Source organism: Populus trichocarpa, chromosome 1 (genome assembly GCF_000002775.5).
Source record: "Populus trichocarpa isolate Nisqually-1 chromosome 1, P.trichocarpa_v4.1, whole genome shotgun sequence".
In the NCBI taxonomy this organism is placed as follows: domain Eukaryota; kingdom Viridiplantae; phylum Streptophyta; class Magnoliopsida; order Malpighiales; family Salicaceae; genus Populus; species Populus trichocarpa.
In genome coordinates, this window is record NC_037285.2 from 36,739,359 (window position 1) to 36,762,061 (window position 22,703).

Below are 22,703 nucleotides of genomic sequence, written 5' to 3' on the forward strand. Positions count from 1 at the left end.
AGTATTGAAATCATTCCCAGATCATGTGAGTTTTATTATTGCTTGAAGTCTTTAATTCACAACAATCTGGTATCAGAGCTCCCACTGGGCCTAAGAGAGAAAAAGTAGCAGACTTTGAGTGACTTGTAAACAAAGAGAGAAACATGACGAGTGAAGAGAAATGAATTTTTGTGCAGCCTTTAATTCCCTGTTTTGATGGTCATTATGATCATTGGAGCATATTAATGGAGAATCTTCTGAGATCCAAAGAGTATTGGAGCTTAGTGGAGACTGGTTATGCAGAACCAGAAGATGGAGTAACCATGATAGAGGCACAACAAAAGAGGCTTGACGAGTTGAAGTTTAAGGACTTGAAAGTAAAGAACTATTTATTACAGGCTATTGATCAAACCATTTTGGAAACCATTCTTTAGAAGGACACTGCGAAGCAGATTTGGGACTCAATGAAGAAGAAGTACGAAGGAAATGCAAGAGTGAAGCGGTCAATTCTTCAAGCTCTTCGTAAAGAGTTTGAAACCTTAGAGATGAAGTCAGGTGAGAAAGTTTCAGTTTACTTCTCAAGGATGATGTATGTGGCTAATAAAATGAGGGTGCATGGTGAACGAATGGTTGATGTTACAATTATGGAGAAAATACTTCGATCCTTAACATACAAGTTTAATTACATTGTTTGTTCTATTGAGGAGTCGAAGGATATTGACAGTCTATCCATTGATGAGTTGCAAAGCTCTTTAATTGTTCACGAGCAGAAGTTTCACAAGCATGATAGAGAAGAACAAGCCTTGAAAGTAACTCATGAGGAGAGATCAGGAGGATGAGGTCGTGGTCAAGGATCATTTTGAGGAAGAAGCAGAGGTAGAGGGCGTCAGTTCTTTGACAAGTCTATTGTTGAATGTTACAAATGCCATAAGCTCGGACACTTTCAATATGAGTGTCCTAGCTGGGACAAAGAAGCTAATTATGTTGAGCTTGATGAGAAAGTAGAGATGTTGCTAATGTTAGTTGTGGAGGAAAATGAAGTAGGAAGAGAAGACGTGTGGTTTCTGGATTCAGGATGCAGCAATCACATGTGCCGAGACAAAACCTTGTTCAGTAATCTCAATGAAAGTTTCAGGCAAATAGTGAAACTAGGAAATAACATGAAAATGTCAGTGATGGGAAAAAAGAATGTGAGGCTGCAAGTAAGTGAATTTGTACATGTGATTACCGAAGTGTTCTATGTGCCAGAATTAAGGAACAACTTGTTGAGTATTGGTCAGTTGCAAGAAAAAGGGTTAACTATCTTCTTTCAACATGGGAAGTGTCAGATTTACCATCCAGAGAAGGGGTTGATTATCCAAACTGAGATGTCAGCAAATAGAATGTTTTTTCTGTTAGCTAGATCTCCACTGGTAAAGGCAACTTGTTTCCATACAACCTTTCATGATTGGTCTCATTTGTGGCACTGTAGATATGGTCACCTGAGTTATAAAGGCTTCAGAACTCTTCAATTCAAGAAAATGGTACATGGACTACCACAATTCACTGCTTCCACAACAATATGTACACACTGCATGGTAGGAAAGCAGCATCAAAATCCTATTCCAAAGAAGAGTAATTGGAGAGCATCACAACAACTTCAATTAATTCATGCAGACTTGTGTGGTCCGATCATTCCTATATCAAATAGCAACAAAAGGTATTTAATATGTTTCATTGATGACTTTAGTCAGAAAATATAGGTCTATTTTTTGGAAGAAAAGTCAGAAGCCTTCATCATTTTTAAATACTTTAAGAGTCTTGTTGAGAAAGAAACAAGAAGTTGCATCAAGAGCTTGCGTACAGATCGGGGAGGGGAATTCACTTCACAAGAATTCAATCAGTTTTGCAAAGAGAATGGCATCAAGAGACAACTGACGGCTACCTACACCCCACAACAAAATGGAGTGGCAGAAAGAAAGAACAGGACAATCATGAATATGGTGCGGAGTATGATTTCAAATAAGAAGATTCTAAAGAGTTTTTGGCCAGAAGCTGTAAATTGAACTGTACATGTCCTGAATCGCAGTCCTACTCTAGCCGTAAAAAGCATGACTCCAGAAAAGGCTTGGAGTGGAATCAAGCCTTCAGTTGAGCACTTTCGGGTGTTTGGCTATGTCTCACATGTCCATATACCAGATGTCAAGAGAACCAAATTGGAAGACAAGAGCTTCAGTTGCGTACTGCTGGAGGTCAGTAAGGAATCCAAAGCCTATAAGCTATATGATCCTATATCAAAAAGAATTGTGGTGAGCAGGGATGTCAAATTTGAAGAAGATAAGTGTTGGGATTGGGACAAAAGTTATGAAGAACTAATTACAGTTGACTTGGAATGTGGTGACAATGAAGGAGAAACTGTCATAAGTGACAGTGAAGGGGATAATGATATAGAAGAAGTGGAAATCATTCCATCAAGTGCAGAAGAAGTAGAGATCGTTCCATCAAGAAATGTGAATGATATCGTTCCATCAAGCAATGTGAATGATATCAACTCATCCAGCTCAAATGAAGGAAGATCTAGAAGAAGGCTGGTCTGGATGGATGACTACGACAATGGAGATAATTTTTCTGAAGAAGATGCGGCTAATATGGTACTGTTTGCATTTGCTGATCCTGTGCATTTTGAAGAAGCAGTAAAGAGTGAGAGGTGGAAAGCAGCTATGGACTCTGAAATGAAAGCCATCGAGAAAAGTAATACTTGGTTATTGACAAACTTACCTGTTGGAAAGAAAAAGGATCGGTGTTAAATGGATCTACAAGACAAAGCTAAAGTAAAATGGAGAGGTGGACAAGCACAAGGCTCGATTGGTAGCAAAAGGCTATGTGCAACAACAAGGAATTGATTACAATGAGGTGTTTGCACCGGTTGCAATAATGGATACAGTGAGGATGATTATAGCTCTTGCAGCATAAAAGGGATGGACAATCTATCAACTCGATGTAAAATCAGCTTTTCTGCATGGAGAATTAAGTGAAGAAGTGTATGTGGAGCAGCCTAAAGGTTATATACAGCAAGATGATCCTCAGAAAGTCTACAAGTTAAAGAAAGCCTTATATGGACTTAAACAAGCTCCACGAGCTTGGTTTAGTCATATTGAGGCTCATTTCTTTAATGAAGGTTTTGAAAGGTGCCATAGTGAACACACTTTGTTCACCAAGACAAACAGAGAAGGTAAAATTCTAATTGTCAGTTTATACGTGGATGACCTTATCTTTACTGGTAATGATGAATTGATGTTTCTTGAGTTTAAAAAGTTAATGGTGCGTGAGTTTGATATGACAGATTTAGGGAAGATAAAAAATTTTCTTGGAGTTGAGGTGTTACAAGGACTAGATGGGATTCATATCAGTCAAAGAAAGTATGCGTTGGAAGTATTGAAAAGATTTGGAATGGAGGATTGTAATTCAGTTCACAATCTTATTATTCCAGGTTTTAAGATTTTAAAGGATGAAGGAGGAGTTCAGGTGAACTAGACGTATTTCAAGCAAATTATGGGGAGCTTAATATATTTGATAGCAACTAGGCCTGATTTGATGTTCACAGTGAGCCTTATTAGTAGATACATGGGAAAGCCTACTGAATTACATTTGCAGGCTGTCAAAAGAGCTTTAAGGTATTTAAAAGGAACCATCAACTTTGGGATCTTCTACAAGAAGGGAGGGAGTGAAAGTCTAGTTGGTTATGCTGATAGTGATTATGACTTAGAAGATCAAAAAAGCACGTCAGGTTATGTATTTATGTTAGGTTCTAGAGCTGTTGCCTGGTCCTCAAAAAAGTAACTGATTATTACTCTCTCGACAACAGAGGCAGAGTTTGTAGCTGCTGCCTCTTGCGTCACTCAAGCTATTTGGATGAAGAGAATTTTGGAGAAGTTGAGTCAATCACAGAGTCAGTGTTCAACTATATTTTGTGATAACAGCTCCACAATAAAGTTGTCAAGGAATCCTGTAATGCATGGGCGCAACAAGCACATTGACGTACGTTTCCATTTCTTGCGTGATCTCACAAAAGAAGGCATAATTGAGTTAATTTATTGTGGTACACAGGAGCAGCTGGCAGATGTAATGACCAAGGCACTCAAGCTTGATACTTTTCAAAAACTTCGTGATCAGTTGAGAGTTTGCCAAATACCAGAAGTAAACTGATTAGTTTAAGGGAGGGAAATGTTGAGTGTTTTAGTTGAAGTTATATTTTTCTGTCTTGAATAATCCATGTTGAATAGGAAAGTCGTTTGTTATTTGACTCTTTCTTCTATTGATTACCACGTCTTAGGGCTCGTTTGGGAACGCGGCTGCGGCTACGTTCCTAAAAAATTTGAATTTTTTTTTTTGCTAAAATTTAATATGGTTTGTATGTTTTGGATCGTTTTGATGTGCTGATGTCAAAAATGATTTTTAAAAAATAAAAAAACATCATTGGCATGTATTTTGGCACGAAAAGTTATTTGAAAAGCACCCGCAACCACACTGAGCTGCATGGTTGCTTATTATTAGGACTATAAAGGCTATTTAATAGTCAAAGCCTGTTTCATTCAGTATTGAAGTCATTCCTAGATCAAGTGAATTTTATTATTGCTTGAAGTCTTTAATTCACAATATTTTTTTCTTGTTATCGAAGTTGTTTTTTTTGTATTTTTTATCTGCTTGCTATCTTTTTTTTATTATTATTATATTCAAATAAGAGTAGCTTACTTACGTTGGTCGGGATTATAATTCAAATTATTAGATTTTTGTTTTTTTAAAAAAAATATGTTTGCAAAACCTAAATATTTTATATAAAAAATAATATATACCCCCACGTGAGTTGGGTTCGGTTTTCTATATATCATCGGGAACTTGCTAATTGATTTGGGACATCGCAATGAATGAGCGAGGTGAGTTAGTTATCCAAAATAATGATAATAAAATGCCATCTTGGAATTTTATTATTAAATTTCCTTTTGTTTATACATATACCAAGTGCCCGGCGTTGGTTATATAAATAAAATCCATCTACTTAAATCCAATTATGATTTGAAATTGCTTTTTATTTAATATTCCAATTTTTCCATCTATTTAAAATGCAATCCACCTTGCTGCCATTGAACTGGTTTGTTCAGCAAATTAATCTAAAAAAGATTTGAAGTGCGAGCCCGAGATTTTCTCAATCGCGAGGCTAGCTGCTAAGATCATTGGTGAATAATTCGTTGAAAACAACTGGATCGTGAAATAAACTACAATTAATACCCTTGTTCTCAGTTAACGTAACATGCCAAATTAAGCAATCGATGAAGATGAGAGAAATGGCCATGAAACGGGCGTGCCAGTACTCTACATACATATAGCAAAAACTAGAGAGCTTGGTTATATGACGTAGAAACGCTAGGAAAGAGTGTTTTATTGCTGCTGTTACAATCACACGCACCACTTACAGCCAATCTCAAAGTCTAATCAACGAAGCAAATTAAGTTTGCTTTGGAACGACCTTAGCAGGCATTACAGATGGTGCTGGTGGCGACGGAGTGGTGGGATCGGCAGCTTTGTCGCAGTATCCCTCAAGAATTTGTCCCTCTTCAGCTGTAAACCCGAGTGTGTCAATCATGTTAGGCCAGCAATGTTCACCGATGGTCCTCAAGGCCTGGCAACAGCTACGACCAAGCTGAGTCTCGCCGTTCAGGAAGAAAAGAATAATCTCCCCTGAACATGCTTGTAGTTGCACCAAAGAGTCCCAGCAATTATTCTGTGAGTCTCCGTCTAGTTTTAAGCGAGCCATGAGGTTTGAGACTGAGGCCGATGGTCGTGCCCTGGCCTTGTAGCAGTCCAAGCTGCTGCATGCCAAGAAAGCAATGAAAAGAGAGAGCTTAAGGTTAAAAGCCATTAATTTCGTGCGTAATACTGTAGCAAGAGAGCAGTATTTGGTCAGGTAACGTGTGATTGAGATTGTTGTAGATTGCTGAGTGATTTATACAGGGATCGATGGACATGGCGTCCAATTAATTTGAACGTTATATTACTTGAAAGTGAGGAGGCTGCAAATTAATGAGAGAACGTGGGGGAGGAAATGGAAAGACCAGAAGACAATAACCATCCATGAAGTTTATAACTATTTATGGCAACTAAATCAGATTATTCAGTAACTGGCCATAATTAAAGAAACATTAGCAAGCAAGCTAGCAAGCTAGCTATGAAAGGATAAGATTGTCTAATGAATCGTCTGCTTAACAAGTGTTTTCTCTGTCCTTTTCTATGGTTTGTGCTCAGCGTTCTGCATGCTAGTTTCGATATAATATGCTCTCGTAATTTGGTATTACGTTCTAAACAGGTTTTGTTAAAATTTAAATATTTTTTTATTTTAAATCATTTATACTATATTCAGGCTTTGAATGTTAATTAAGTCTGTTCTAGTAGCGAAAGACTACCAAATGTGTGATTGGCTCCCATGGTTTTTCTTCCTCTTCTTCCTTTCTTTCCAGGAAAAACAAAAGCTGATTGCATGGCTGTCCGATGAAATGGTGGTTTTTTGTTTTTCTTCTTTGGGAGCATTTTATATCGTAGTAACTTCTGCTTAACCATAGAAAAAAAAACATTTGTTTGGATTGTCAAATAGCTTCTGATTTTTTCATCAGGTTTATACATAATTACGTTTCAAATCTTAGTTTTATAAAAATTAAAATAATTTTATTCATGTACACCTGCTTTTCATTTATTTTAAATATAAAAATTCATCTCATGCACGTCAGTCTAACCAAACTTATATTTTTAAAATCTATTTTTAAAAAAAAATCACAATTAAAAGTATTTTTCTTAAACCTATTTTTTTAATTATAACTGCAAAAACTATCATAATATCAAACAAATACTAGATGGTAAAAACTACTCTTATTTTTATAATATTTAATAGATATTTTTTATATATTTCTAATACATAAATTTTAATATTACTTATCAAATTACAATATTTTATTTTTAGAAATTGAATAATTTTGTATACAGCTTGATAAATTTAAAATTAAAAACTATCTTTTTTGATTTATTATTGCCTTAAAACAAAAGAAAAACCTATAATAAACAACTACATATACTTTAATAATTTGAAATAATTTTATTAGTATTCATTTTTATTGGCTTGCTTTTAATTAATACTTTTAGAGTTTTGTTAGTTAAAATCAAATATCAATATATTATTAAATACAATATTCAGTACTAAAAATACTAATAAAACTACTTATACTAGTAAAAATGAATACTAATAAAATTACTTATACTAAACTAAATAGGAAAACAAAATCACCATTAAAAAAAAATCTAAACTAAATAGGAATGAAAATAAATAACTTAAAAAATAAATACTGCAAAAACTATCCTAATATCAAACAAATACTAGATGGTAAAAACTACTCTTATTTTTATAATATTTAATAGATATTTTTTATATATTTCTAATACATAAATTTTAATATTACTTATCAAATTACAATATTTTATTTTTAGAAATTGAATAATTTTGTATACAGCTTGATAAATTTATAATTAAAAACTATCTTGTTTGATTTATTATTGTCTTAAAACAAAAGAAAAACCTATAATAAACAACTGCATATACTTTAATAATTTGAAATAATTTTATTAGTATTCATTTTTATTGGCTTGCTTTTAAATACTTTTAGAGTTTTGTTAGTTAAAATCAAATATCAATATATTATTAAATACAATATTCAGTACTAAAAATACTAATAAAACTACTTATACTAGTAAAAATGAATACTAATAAAATTACTTATACTAGTACTCTGCTAAAATACAAGATAAACATCCTTATTTGTACTAGTTGTAGGTTTATCTTGAAAAAAAAAATCTCAATAAATAACTATAGATTTATTATAGAATTCATAATTTAAATAGGAAAAAGAAAGTTACTACTATCAATATTTATTTTCATAAACTAAATAGGAAAACAAAATCACCATTAAAGAAAAAAAAATCTAAACTAAATAGGAATGAAAATAAATAACTTAGAAAACAAATACTTTCTATTAATAATCCTCTTTCATCAGTTTTCTTGAGGTAGAGATAACTCATCCTCAAACTCAAATCGCTATTGCAGGACCATGTGCAACACACTCAATCTTTTTAAAAACGAAACCAATCTTAGCGTTATGTTAATGACCATGTACAACAACTCTTGCAATAGCCTTTTCAAACTCTAACTCAACCAAAGCTTTAACACTATAAGGATCAGAAAAATCTCTCCAATATATTTTTTATATCATCATTAATAAGCCGTGTGCTAATTTCTCTACCAAGAGAACTTTTCAACATCTATTTCATAACTTTTATTTAAAGACTCAAAGAATCAACTTTGATCTTATCAATTCTAAAATTTTCATATGAAGCATCTTTCGCAATAAATTTCATCAAAAATCACCTCTGGAACCATACTTAATTAGGTTCTCTTCTCGTGAAAGTTTCACTATTAAGATCTGAGTCCATCTCAACTAACATAGCATGAACATCTTTTGCATACTCTGCATCATCACAAATCAATATTTTTGCATCAAAATCTTCTCTTTTAACAACATTTTTCTCATTATCATCAAATTTTAGTAATTGATTTTTCTCCTTTGAGCATGACTCTAAAAATAGCTCTCAAAACTGGTTATGGATTCATGCTCACTCACATCATGATCTTTCGATTTTCTCTTCTTCATCTTTATTAATCGACGTGATAATTCTTCAACTTGCATTTATAATTTTATCATCTCTAATTGATAGGTCAATTATGTAATTTATCTTTGAATGTCTTCTATTTATCACTCTCCTCCTCATCCCCTCCTACATGAGCATGTTATATTCTACGATCATCTCTCCCAACCATAGTTATTTAATAACACATAATAACTAACAAATAAGAATTGTTAGATTCTGATATCAATTGACACCGACAAGAGCAAATAATAATGGTGATTGTTATAAGTCAAAATCTTCAAAGACCAACAATACCATAACTATAAAAAAAATTTCCCAAATACTTAATTTATTAATTCAAAGGGTCAAAATTTTGTTTAATGGGATAAATCCTTTGTTTTGATAAAAAAAAAAAATTCCTTGTGTGATTGATATGCATGCAAAATATAGATTTAACTGGAAAGAAAATCTTACAGAGTGCAGATTGCGTTTGTGTAATGGTTGGAAGAGTTTTCGTATAAAGAAAACTTTGTCCAAGGATTAAAAAAGAAAATTCCTCATTGATGCCATGAAATGTTGGGTTGTGACAGTTGATTTGATAGAACTTGTAATCTTTCAGCTTTTGCACGTCTATGATTTCAGCCAGTGGCATGGCCTTCATCTTTCAATTTTGGGATACATCTTTCATAATGACCCCATCCTGGCGTTTACAAGACCAATTTGTTTCAGGGACAAATCATGCAAATTGCTAACAGCGAGAGACTTTTATTTTTTTGATGTTTTTATGAGTTCAAGATCTTGTAGTCTGTATGTATTATTGCAGCAGCTGCCCTGGGGTTCTACTTGGCAGAATACAGGCGATACACCTAGCTGCCTTTCTCACGAAGACATCTACATTATTGATCCAAAAAATTATGCTCGTCTGGGACTGGGATGTATACGCGCAGTCAGTTTCACTTGCCTCCTTTCCAGTTTTCAGCGAGGCTTTCGTTCAATTTTCATTTTTTTCCCTTCAAAACTAAGGCTAGCTTGACTTTCCGACGCTAGTTCTTATTGTTAGTGATGGTGGTATTTGCATGTCATATGCCAAGATACATGGCAGCTGCTAGCGAGACGTTTTCCCATTTTGGAACAAGCATGAAGGATTTGGTGGCTGCACAACCCTCCATCTCTCCAGGAAAAACCAGTGCTAAAAAAATACACGTTTTATTCAACAATCTGTAGGCAAAATGATTTGGCATATGCATTTCACTCTAAGCAAATTAAAAAGGCAATCCCAGAATTCAAATTAAATACAGTGAAGATACACAGAAAGGCAATGAAACTGAGCTAACGCAACACATATAGAGACCATCAGATCATGCTCTGCTCTTTTGCAAATATTAGAGAAATAACTACTAGTATAGCGGCAATTATACCAATTGGATGTTCTATGCTAGTTTACATAGAGATCAGTCATTGGTTTAAGAACAGAAACTGACCAGGCATCCAATCCGTTCTTATCAGGATACAAACAAGACTACACAACAAAATCCGTTCTTAACATTGCTTAGTAAATTCATAGAACAATGAATTGTCAGCAGAGTCCATTCTGTAGCAAAGTGCCGTATCTACAAAGTAACAGGGAAAAATAGCAAAATAACCCAACGTACCTATACTTTCCATTAGCAGATAATCTAGTATGTTTCCTCAAATGACCTGCAGATAAGGCATGCGAAATTACGAAAGAGAAAAGATCATTCAGCAGATGTTAATATGACAGGCACGCAGGTCTTTTTGTATATCAGACACTTCGTCACCATTTTCTTCCCAAACCATGGGTGAAGGAGCATTTCAAACCCGTGTTCCTTTAACAATCCACTTGATGGCCTTCAAAAAGACCTACATGGTCACCCTAATCAGATTTGGATATTTACATAATCCACCCTTATATATCATATTTCAGACTCAAATGCATAGCACTAACTCCAGATCCCTTACTCTCATAGTCTCAGGATATCAAACCCAAAACTCACATAAATTTTCACATTGGCTATTGATAATCCTCGGGATTGGGGGGGGGGGGATTCTAACCAATAAGCTACAGCCACATGTTCATAAGGCATGCCAAGTGAATTGAGTACCTAAAGATAACCTTAATTCCTCCAAATCTAATGAACCACACCTAGTTGTGCTCAACTTTAAAATCCACACTTTCTCTGGCTATGATCATCTCTCGAAGAATTTGTACCGAAAGGAGTAAGAAAGCCCTGATAAGAAAGCCCTGAAGCATGATATGTATTATCAAAAGGACGAGTATCATTATCAAGGAAGCATTGTTATGCATTGCAAATAAGCAACATGTAAACACTGAGGAGAAACATTTAATAAGCCACATTTAAGGTGTAATTTACTCGAAGACAGCTTGCCCACAATCATCCTGCCTAAGCAACCACCCCCTATCAAACCACACACCAACTTGAGATAGTGCACATTTAATCAGAGGAATGAAGGTATGTCCAATCATCAAGATCTAATTGAATGCTTAAAAGATATGAGGACATGAAAATGTAAAAAATAAATGAGCAATAATTGATAAGAAAACTTGAAAATTAAATCAGCGCATAAAAAATCCATAACAAATCTTGAAAATTAAATCAGTGCATAAAAAATCCATAACACAGATAAAATAAAATTGTGCAATATAAATAGTATTGTTTAAATAAGACTCAAGTTTTTTTTTACTTTCCATGGCGTTAAGTGATAATAGATGGCCATGCAATTAAATCAGGTGTATCATTAAAATATTTGCTTTTAAACCTACTCTCTTAAAAAATATAAACTAACCTACTCCTTTAAAAACTATAAAATTATCTATACTGATCGAGTCTGTTCACAAAGCTTCTTGAAATACATAGAAACCATTCCCTGCTTATCAACCATCATTCGCCTTAAAAACATGTTAAGATATGCAAGTTAAACAATAGTCAAACTATGATCTCAGAAGATAAATAATTATGCTTGATGAAGTAACTATGAAGCCTCAACAATATTTCAAGACTAAAGAAGCCATGGAGAAAGGAATGGGCCTAGAAGTTTCAGGTTCAAGGTTCTAATTTATTACTGCTAGCCTAGAATTTGAATATTTTCATACTGAAGAAAAACTAACACAAAAGATAGCAGTACATGTAGATGAGCACCAATTAAGATAGCAAACAAGAGTTTTGCAAAATTATATTTCACAAGATAAAGTTCATATACACGCCCTTATGAGTTTGGTTGCAACTTCAACTGTACAGTAAAATGAAAGGGAGACATTCACTACAACTACCTTTTGGGAAAATTAGAAAGAGCACCCCATGGAGTTGTGAGCTTAGAGGAGAAAAGGAAAGGGTCCAATCACCAAGAGCTGACCCAAGAATGAGACAAACACTAGTTTATTCTATAGTTAAATATATCAAAAGCTTGAAGAGAAAAGAAAATGGACATTCTAAATCAGAGACCAAATTTTGCTTAAAAGATAAACCAGAGGAAAGAGCAAAATTCAAGCTAGTAAGGAAAAAGAAGCTCTTTTATTCCTTGTTACCAAATCTCTTTGCAATTATGGGCCGGACATCATCAGCATCAACCAGGGTCTCTAAGAAGGGTAGTAATGAAATTAGTGCGCAATCTGATGGATCAGTAAACCAACTCTTAATAGGAATCCCATTATTTACTTGCAGCCTGAAAACCTGAAATCACCGAAAGAGAACAGTTAAAAAATCAGAGTAGATTCAATAAGAAGACTTTTCTTTGTTCCTGCCATTTTGACACCCAAAATCCTTTTTCTCAGGGAAGGGGAAGCTAGACAATGCTTCCCATGATACTAGCATTGATAAAAAAAAAAAAAAAGGACCTTATTTTCATCACTTTTCACTTTTGATGTAATGAGTTCTACTGCCTTCTCCACTCTAGTGCCCTGACCTAAGATAAGAACTTTGGTGTGTTCCACTTCTACAGTTTACCCCCAGCGTAGTCAGCTCAGAACATCCCCAAATCTAATTGTAGAAGATTAGATACATAGATTGACACCTAATTTGGTATCCGAACTAAAATGACCACACAACACTAACCCATTTACCTAGACAACCATCATAACCAAGGATGATAACTGCAGCTCATACAGCAATAAAATTGGACAGATGAGGAAAGATGGGGGAGGCAGGGAGGGGGGGAATAGCAAAGTGCAAAACCATCAAAGCAAAATGGGCAGGTAAATGTAAATACCTGTGGCGAATTATCAATTATGGCAACTTTAGCAAGATCAACACCTAAAACTGTCAAATCTTTTGTGTAACTTCCATCTGAAAAAATACATGATTCACGATAAAGCCGCTGAGATATAAGCTTTCTATCAGGGTCCAGTATGTCCAAAAGCTGTGCAGCATAGATGCTCTGGCTAGCTGTGAAGATAACAACTTCAAACATCTCTGCAACTCTCTCCAAGAAAGTGTGGAGGTGAGGCCTCTGTTTTACGTACACTATGTGCTCTTTCATATTGAAAAACACAGTAAAGGTGAAGTCTGCATCATCACAGTGTTCCAATGTTGAGTGGACAAGTGTTTCTGAGAATAGAAAAGCCATCTGTGACTCAACCTTCGTATTGTACATGGGACATAATTCTTCAATTAAATTAATTAAAGAGAAAATGATGCTGAAAACACAATTATAACCAAAAAGTTTATGACGGAATTTCAAACCAACCAACCTATCACTATCTTCTCAGAGGTGGCCATTAAAATAGTGTTTAGACTTCAGATAAAGCAGAAGCACAAGTAAAAGAGTCAAAGGATCAAACTCAACAATATCACGTCCACATATATTAGAAACACGGAGTATTGTATTCAGACCCACTGACCTATCCACTAACTTATCTCAGTTGTTATGATTCAAATAGTTTTGTCAAAAGGCAGCAGGATTAATAGAAAAGTTGAAGAAACAAACTCAAAAATATGAAAGGAGAAGGCATATTACATGGACTAGTAACAAGACATAAATAACGTTAATTTCTTACCATCCAAATCAAGCACTAGGGTTACGGACTTTCTTCTGCAAGACTCCTTAGGGTGGATAGAGGGCAGAAAATTTGAAACCACATCAGATAATTCAGGTAAATTTTTTATAAAGAACTGAGGATCAAAGTCTTCTGCTTGGTCTGAGTCAATGTTTAGATCAGATTCCCGGTCACAGGATCTTATCTGATTAATTGCTAGATATAAGCTACTATTATCTGAATCTATCGTGGCTTCTTCACATGATTTCATATCATCAGAGTCGCTCATTTTTGCAGTATCCTCAAGAAAAGGTAGTATCATGCACTCTTCAGCCACATCAAACAACATACTTGGCTCAGCGTACTTGTAATCAGGAAAAGGATTGGCATCAGTGAAATCATTGACAACAGTGCTCCCATCAAATGGTAAGCTAGCAATAATCATGTCAGAAATAAAGAAATCTGATATGTTGCAAGTTTGATAATCACATGAGCTTCTGTTATCATCACTGTCATCAATACCCAAACCTGGCACGTTAAGATCACTGTTACTCCCTACAAAAGAAAAACTAATCAAACTGGATATTGTCATAGAAAAAGTCACTAACAATGAGTAGCTCCAATGCAAAACACTTGGAGTTTTCCATTAAAGTTTTATCTTTACCAATACACTAATCAATAATCAGTGTTGTTGACTTTATGTTAGCTGCCATATACAAGCACATTAAAGTTAGATCCTAGCAAAGCTGGATACCAGAGCAAAAAATGAAATTGTTACTGATGTCCAATGTAATCCTTGCTTCTACCAGCCAGCAAATGCTTTGAAGGTAAACATGTCCTCGAAGTCCTTGCTTTCAAATAACCAACATTCTTCAAAATAAATTTTGCAATACCACATATAACAATAAATTGTCTCATTATGATAGCATAAACAAGAGACAAACAATAAAACATTCATTTGTATAGAATTGGCTGTCATGCAGGCAACTGAACAGGAAAAATAGTACTGCAGGTATTATAGGGATACGGCTTTCTTCCATTTCTTTAGTATTGAAAGTGCATTAATGACTAGTTTTTTTATGCATTTAGATGCAGAAGTTTGAGCTATACCTGCATCATCATAAATATTTGCCACACTGTGGACTTCAATGAGCTCCAGAACAGGAGAAAAAATTGTCTCCAAGTTTGATGCAAAGTTATATATAGATTCCTGCATCAAATGAACTATCATAAGAAACCATCCAAAAAAATGATTAAAAACACAGTGATGATGCTACTGAAAGCATTTCAAGAAATAGATCGAGGGAAACATGAGTACATTGAAATCTATCCAAAAGTAGTTCAATTTTAAGCATCTTTAACTTCCTAGGCAAAGGGAAGTATTAGGTAGTGAAGAGTCTCCTTAATCGCTAAAGACTACCAATTTCCATGGGCTTCCTCATTCTATGAGCCTGTGAAGAAAAAGGAAGAACCTTTGCACCTAATGCAGTTTCAGGCATCACTTGTTGGCTTAAAAGGAAGTATTCGGAGTTGTTAACACGTGGTACTAAGATATGACAAGTGCAGCCAAGAATTACTACATTGCATGAGTTTATTATGTAATGTATTGTTAGAAAAGATGTCTATATCAGTTCTTTTATTCTATAGTGCAGTGTGGGTAAATTCTCCTTAACCCGAAAAGAGAACATCAAATAAGTCACCAGAGATGGGATGCAACATTGACAAAAGAGTACGAAATGCAGAAGAAATATATAGGGAAGAATAAACAACAGGTGGCAAAAGCTCGATTGAAATGTACAAACTCCGGATACTAAAAGAAAGATAATTGAGTTACATCATCAGTGAACTTCCCATTAAAATAGTACCATTGAATAATAGTTGAATGAAACAAAATGTAAAGTATAACATATATAACAGAAAGAATATTTGAATTGCATAATCATGAAAGAAAATGACAGAAAGAAATATCAACTAGTCTGAAAACAAATCATAAAAGTTTATGAGTTAGTCAGATACAGCAATTAAAAAGTACTTGGAAATGCAACCAAACCAAATTCTGATAGAAGATAAACTACTATATCTGTACAAAATACAAATCAAAAGGGAGAAGAAAGATGCTAGGGATGGCAACAACTGTAACAAAACCACACGTACAGATTTGAAAAAAATAATAATGATGAATATAATCTACTACCATACTTGATATTAAAAATTTGAACGCACTCAACTAATGATAAATGTTATAAACAGCACTTGTAAAATTAGCATGACATTGTCTACATGCTTCAAATTCATAATATCATTATTGTAAAAAGTTAAAGTTTTGAACGAACTCTAGCAATGATAATGATTATAAATGCCAGGTGTAAATGAACATAATTACGCATGCAGCACATGCTTGAAATCCATGCCAAAGTTCCGAAAGGTAAATCAACGAAGAAAGGTTCTGTTTAGACCATAACAAATGTGTTGCAAGCACATCCAGTAATTGATGTCCAGGTATTGAAAAATGACAAGCAGAACATTAGAGTCTCCACATTCAAAACTTACCATATCCCCAGTTGTGCCAGAATCTACAGAGGTTGGTGGCTGCTTCAGAAACTGAGAATTTCCATCACGTGGTAAGTCTTGCTGGTCAACGGCTTCATCAGTTTTAATGTCCTCCCCCTGGGTGTATATTTCCATACTCGAAGCAACTAGAAAGAACCATTAGAAGTTTAGTTAATAAACAAAAATCTCTTTAAAATCAAATGTGCAGTATTGATTGCAAGTCTACAAATCTGGCAATCAAACTGCTTGTAATGTATCCAAAATGGAGTCGTTATAAGAGTAAGGTCCAGAACTATTGCATGTGCATTTTTTGGGGTACACAATGGAAGATGAAATATACAAACATTAAAAGACAAATATAACTTCTTCAATGAACAACATTCAAAATATTTTACAGTTCTTCAAAATTAAAGTTGCTGCAATGAGGAAAATGGTTAGGGCACTAGGCCAAAATTGTGAATTTTCCAAACAAAGAAACAAATCACCAAGCAATCTTTCACAGCTGTCTAAGAGAGTAGTTAACATAAGCGTAATTCAAGTGGAGCTAGTTGCTTACCATAGCCATCCTGACATTTCTGAACACACTTGTCAGATTCTGCTGCTTGTCGAGAAACTGAGACTTGGGAGCATGATTTTTTGGATAATATTTTAGACTTTTGACACACACTGAGACATTTTTTTTCTCTTAGAGAGCTCATGTTTAGGTTGGTCTTCATTTTTAATGATGGCATTTGATCTGTTTTTTTTATATGTACCACAATCTCGACTTGGAAACATCAGTGGGGAAATAAAACCCCTTTCGGTGATCAAAGCAACCGGCCGAGACTGTTGTGAAAGAAATCAGAAGGATATTAGAATAGACAGAGATGTGGAGAAGCTATGAGAAAAGGACAGAGATTAGCATAAAAAAAGTAATAAAGCGACATAACTTTGTTGTGTTATGAGAGTGTGGGGTTCAGTGTGATAACACAATAAAGGAAGACAGGAAAATTTTCAAAAGCTAACTGAAACTGCCGCCACTGACTAGCTGTACAAGGAACAATTAGCATCATCCAAGCACAATAAAAGTAACTTGTAGATCTGTAACTCGCAAGATTGCAGAATAAGAGCTAACAATGCTAAAAAGAAACGTGTTCATCAATGCTAAATGTAATCCCCTGTCAATTATGTTGATTTAAGGTTGCAAATTCCATTTTTTTTTAATAAAAACCATTTATGAAACTTGTGGGAAAATCTAGGTTAGAAGATTAACATGTCAGTCCTGCAACAAGGACAGGTCAAACAAGTCATAAGGGAACAAGACAGTTTTCCCAGAGGCTAACACATCAAAAGGTGATGAGCAAATCAAAGACTGGAAAAACATGAACTACTTAACTTTGCTATTGAGATTCAGAACACGAAACGAAAAAAAAACTAGAAAAAAAAAGGGTTGACTGTGTTTCATGAACTTGCAAAAAGGGTAACGAGAAATTACACAGTACCCTATAAATTTAACTCAGCAAAAAAAAAAAAAAAACACCGACAACAACAAGCCATGCTCACAAAAATTCTTTCAAGATGAACTATATCATGGATGAGTTTTTTTCTGTGATATTTACTTGTATATCCCAGATCACAATTCGAGAGAAAGCTTTACCTTCTTCAGTTGTAACTTTTAAGAATGCGTTTAAGCCAAAGAAGTCTCAAATAACAAGAGAAAGATAGTCTAACCACATCATAGAAGACCATAAAACTAGAATAAAAACCACCATAACTCTCAAGTAAACACCAAGAAAAACAAAGTCAACTCAAGTCTTTCCAATCAAAACCCATAAAAACACAAAGACACGTCATAATTGCACACAAAAACAAACACAAACAAAACCAAGAAAACCCTAAGAACAACCACCTCAAATGACTGTTATATACTTTAACCATAAAAAAAAAAAAGAAACAGGAGAGAGAGAAATCAACAGCAAGAGAAACAGTTCATGAAGAATAAAATTCACCTCATACAAGTAAAAAAAAAAATAGAAAAGAAACCAAATTTGGAAACATACAAAGGGAAAAACATACCTGTATGTTTGTGTGGAAAGAAGCTAAAAACTTTGAGAGACTTTCTCTCTTTAAAGCCTAGAGCTTCATTCTCTCTCTCCCTACCAAAATAACAAAAGCAAAGGAAAAGACTTTCTTCTCTCTTTTATATTTCTCTCCGATTAAATTATGCTTTAGTCTCTGGATTTTGATCAGATCTATAATTTAGTACTTATTATTCATGAAACTACAAATTAATCCCTTGACTCTTGCATACTTGGGTTTTCTCAAGACTCTCACGATGTTTATATTTATTTATAAACTAAAGTTATTTAAATCATAAATTTGGGATTATGAAAAATCCAAATCTATTTTAACTTATTAGAAAGGATATATAAAAAACAAAGTAAAGGACTAAATTGAATTTCTTAAAAATATGGTCTACTAAGTTGTAATACTTTGAAACATGCAGGGACTGAATTATACTGTACTATCCTCTCCTCCTTAAACTTCCACAAACGGTCAAGACAGAAGCTATGTTACGAGGTGAACGGTCGAGATTGAATTTGTTTTGGACCGGTCGAGACAGAAGCTATGTTGGCTTTTTACCACGTGGATGAGGCTCCTGACGCGTTAACACGTGTAACTTAGTGGAAACAGAAGCAGCGGAGGAGTTAGGATGTTGCATTACAGTCTCTTCCTTGAGCGCGTGTGTAATAAAATCGTTCGTTGTTGTGGACTTTGTAATGGCTTCTTTTTAAAAAACAAAATAAAAAAATCTAAGGTTTGGTATTTTAATTTGAGTGACCCTGTGTGTGTACAAAGCATTCACATTATTAAAATTAAAATTAAAAAAAAAAAAAAAAAAAACAGAAGGGCAGTGAACGTTATCGTGCCCTTCTTGCGTAATAAGATAGACGGGTTGACTTGGAATTCAACAAACCCAGGATCAAAACTAAGTCATATTTAAAAAAAATATAAAAAGTTAAAAATTTAGATGATTTAGTTAAAAACCCAAGTTAATCTAGAATTAGTACAACTCGTTAATTATTTATTTTGAAAAAATTATCATTTTGTTTTATAAAAAAATAAAAAATTAAGAATGGACTCAGGATGATCCAGTCAAAACCCATGAACGGCCTTAGGCCGGGACCACCACCGGATCGGATTTAAAAAATATAAATAATATTATTTACTAAAATAGTATTTTTTAAACCTATTCAATATTAGATTTATTGAAGGCGAGGATTCATAATTTTTTACAGTTTATTTTTTATAAAGTTATCTTAGTCTCATTACCCGGACCGTGGATTTGACGAGTTAACTCGTTTAACTCAAGTTTTTTTCTTTTTTAAATTGATTTTTTTTTCAATTTCATTCTTTAATATAGGGTTGATTGAAAATTAGGCTTCATGATTTATTTCGATTTGCTTTTTATAATGTTATTTTTGTCTCATGACTCAGGTCACGAGTTTGGTCAGTTAATTCAAGTTGACTCAAGTTATTTTTTATTTTTTTAATTGATTTTTTTTGTTATCCTAGTCTTATGAACCGGACCATAGGTTTGATGAGTTAATTCGGTCGTCTTGGGTTTTTTTCCTTCTTTTTATGATTGATTTTTTATTTTATTTTATCATTTAATATTGGGTTGATTGGAAATTAGGCTTTGTAATTTATTTCGGTTTGCTTTCTATGAGGTTATTCTCATCTCATGATTAACCCAATGATGACTCAAGTCTTTTTTGTATCCTTTTTTTAATCAATTTTTTTTTCAATTTCATGTTTGATCAACATTATGTTGATTTGGAACTGAGTTTCATAATTTGTTTTAATTTGCTTTCTATTAGGTTATTCCAGTCTCATGACCCAGGTCGTGAGTTTGATAGGTTGACTTTGGTTATTTTTTTGTCTTTTTTTTGTAATTAATTGTTTTCAATTTCATTATTCAACATTGAGTTTATTGGAAATTGAGCTTCATAATTTATTTTGATTTACTTTTTATGGGGTTATCACAGTTTCATGCCTCGACATACAGATTGAGAGGCCAACCCGAATCAGTCCAATATGTTGTTGTCTCAATATTTATATTAAAAAATTCATCTTAAATATTTTTTCCGAATCAAACTACATTTTCACCAGTCATCTGAGTTATCTTTGGACTCGTCAAGGCGACTGGATCACACCGGGTCGATCCCCACACGGTTTGAATTTATTTTCTACTAGAAAAAGCAATAACAACATCTAGATATTTATTTTTTAAGTTAAAAAATGATTTGTTCTATAACGGAGCGCGAGTCAATGAACTATTACAAACCTCCTCATTTTATAGCTAAACTAGTTATTTTAATAGACTCTTTTAAAAAAAATTGTAATCACATTCATGCTTTTTTAAATAGAATCATGAATATTTTATTATTTTTTGTATTATTCAAGTTACATGTGAGATGAATATTCATTTGCAAGTTATTTCATGTTGTTAGTTGCTTTCCAACTATATCAATGAATTTTCTAACTATTTGACAGTTTTGATAATTAATTTTATTATAGCAGAAACAAGAAATAATAAAAATAAAAAACATACAGTTAAAGAAATAATGAAAAAAATGAACTCATTCTCTAAATGCATGGCCACTCAAAATTCTTTCTAAAGGCATTACAAAAAATCTACAGTAAAAATAATAAAATGAATATTTTATTTTTAATTAATATTCATGAGCGTATTTTTTCTTGTAAATTTTGCATATTAGGTTCATATATTAAAATTCATAAAGTAATTGCTCATATCACATAAAAAAATATAATCTTAATTGAAAACTATAGCAAAATTAGATAATATCTTAATTAATTTATTCATTAGTGATTTTTATTCAAAATAAAATTACAGAGTAATATGAAATGAGGCCAAGCGTTGGGCCTTGGAGGATTAAGCCGAGCATCTCGTCCAAAGGAGGAGATCATGCACACATGGTTCTTTCTTTTTTCTTTTTAATACGTGGACGTATCATCCATCCTGTATATTTAAAATTAAATGGACATTTGGTGTTCGATTTAGGCAGACCACGACCTACTTCAAATTTTTGTCATCACTGCTAGGTTCTGCGTAGAGGTGATTATTTTTTATTCGGTTTGGTTTTTATTAAAAATATAATTACATTGAATTTTTTTTAAAAAAAACTGAAACCGGTTCAAACCGACTGGTTTCGTTCAGTCTTTTTGGACAAAAACGGTTCAATCCGGTTTGGCTCGGTTTTTTTGGACAAAACCAGCTCAAACCGGTTTGACTTGGTTTTTTTCCGATTTGGATCGGTTTTTTCCGGGTTTTTTTAGGTTTAGCAGCATGATTTATTGAATAAAAATCAATGGAAACTTAAAAAATTCAGTAAAGTTGTAATGAGTTGAATCAAAGAAAAAAAATATATCTTTTTATATATATATATATATATATATATATAAAAACTCCATTTCCTTATTCATACATTTCTTCTTTTTTCTGTTTCAACAAAAATAGTTTTTTTCTTTACTAAAAGTGTTATTTATTAAACAAAAAACCATTATGATTATTAAATCAAGCTTGGGTAAAAAATATTATGAATAGATCATTTTATGAACTTATATTAATAAATCTAAGGATTTTATATAAAAAAAATTGCAATGATAAAATACATATTTTATTCATACATTATTAATGAGCAAGTTTTTTTTTTAGAAAAATCTACATCTTAATATATAATTAATTATAAAATAATTGCTAATATTATCATTAAAAAACTCTAATTTTCTTGAAAGCTATGACATAATTAAATAGTTTTTTAGATATCACTTTAATAAATTTATTTAAAGTGAATTTTATTATGAAATTTTAAAAATACAAAGGTTAAAGGTCAGGCTCATAAAAAGCCAAGCGCATGCGGGCATGGATAAATGGTCTAACACACTTAACTCAAAAGAAAACCCCATGTGTGCTTGGATTCGAAAGGTCAGGCTCGTATATTTAACCTTCTATGGTTAAAAAGTAAGAATCTAAGTTTTCACACTCCAAAAACTTAGATCCGTACTTGTTTTTACTTCTAAACACATCTAAAAATTCAAAGAACTTCAAAGCACTCATTTTTAACCTAAAAACATTATTTAATCACTAGAAAACCTGAAAATAAAACTGAATTAAAAGCTTCTAAAATTCTAATTTTCTACCTTTTCAACTTACTTAGAAGACAAGACCACCTTTATTAAACTCTTATTTTCACGACAAATTCATTGGCACTAAACTTGACTTTTTTTGCAGTTGAAATGTGGACGACCAAGATCTTTCTCTCCTCTCTTTTTTAGTAACTTTTCCTCTCATCTTTCATAACCGAGAGGATAAAACATGATGAAAATAAAATATGAGGATTAAAATAATAAAACCTAAAATTGTAATGACCAAATATTACAAAACTAAAAACTTGTG

The 22,703-nt window shown here is 33.2% G+C and overlaps 3 protein-coding genes across 8 annotated transcripts; 1 reads left to right on the forward strand and 2 right to left on the reverse strand.

The window, feature by feature from the left end:
* Positions 1-355: 355 nt before the first annotated feature.
* LOC112326292 (uncharacterized) lies at positions 356-818 on the forward strand. Its single transcript, XM_024593850.2, has one exon. It carries the CDS (start codon positions 444-446, stop codon positions 816-818), a length of 375 nt encoding a protein of 124 aa, XP_024449618.1. The 5' UTR covers positions 356-443.
* A 4,643-nt stretch (positions 819-5,461) lies between these two features.
* Positions 5,462-5,875, reverse strand: LOC18095284 (egg cell-secreted protein 1.1). Its single transcript, XM_006369818.3, has one exon. It carries the CDS (start codon positions 5,873-5,875, stop codon positions 5,462-5,464), a length of 414 nt encoding a protein of 137 aa, XP_006369880.2.
* Positions 5,876-10,062: 4,187 nt separating this feature from the next.
* On the reverse strand, positions 10,063-18,447 carry LOC18095283 (phosphatase PSR1). 6 transcript variants are annotated; one of them, XM_024611455.2, is made up of 8 exons: positions 18,299-18,447; positions 16,800-17,068; positions 16,244-16,389; positions 14,804-14,903; positions 13,715-14,221; positions 12,928-13,265; positions 12,248-12,392; positions 10,063-10,380 (listed from the first exon to the last, which is right to left on the reverse strand). In XM_024611455.2, the coding sequence occupies exons 2-8, from the start codon at positions 16,972-16,974 to the stop codon at positions 10,259-10,261; spliced, it is 1,533 nt and encodes a 510-aa protein (XP_024467223.2). In that variant the 5' UTR covers positions 16,975-17,068; positions 18,299-18,447; the 3' UTR covers positions 10,063-10,258. The 6 variants fall into 6 exon arrangements, with proteins under 6 accessions (XP_024467223.2, XP_024467214.2, XP_024467228.2 ...); XM_024611446.2 differs by having other exon boundaries at positions 13,715-14,248; XM_024611460.2 differs by having other exon boundaries at positions 10,063-10,563; positions 13,715-14,248.
* Between the last annotated feature and the right edge of the window lie 4,256 nt (positions 18,448-22,703).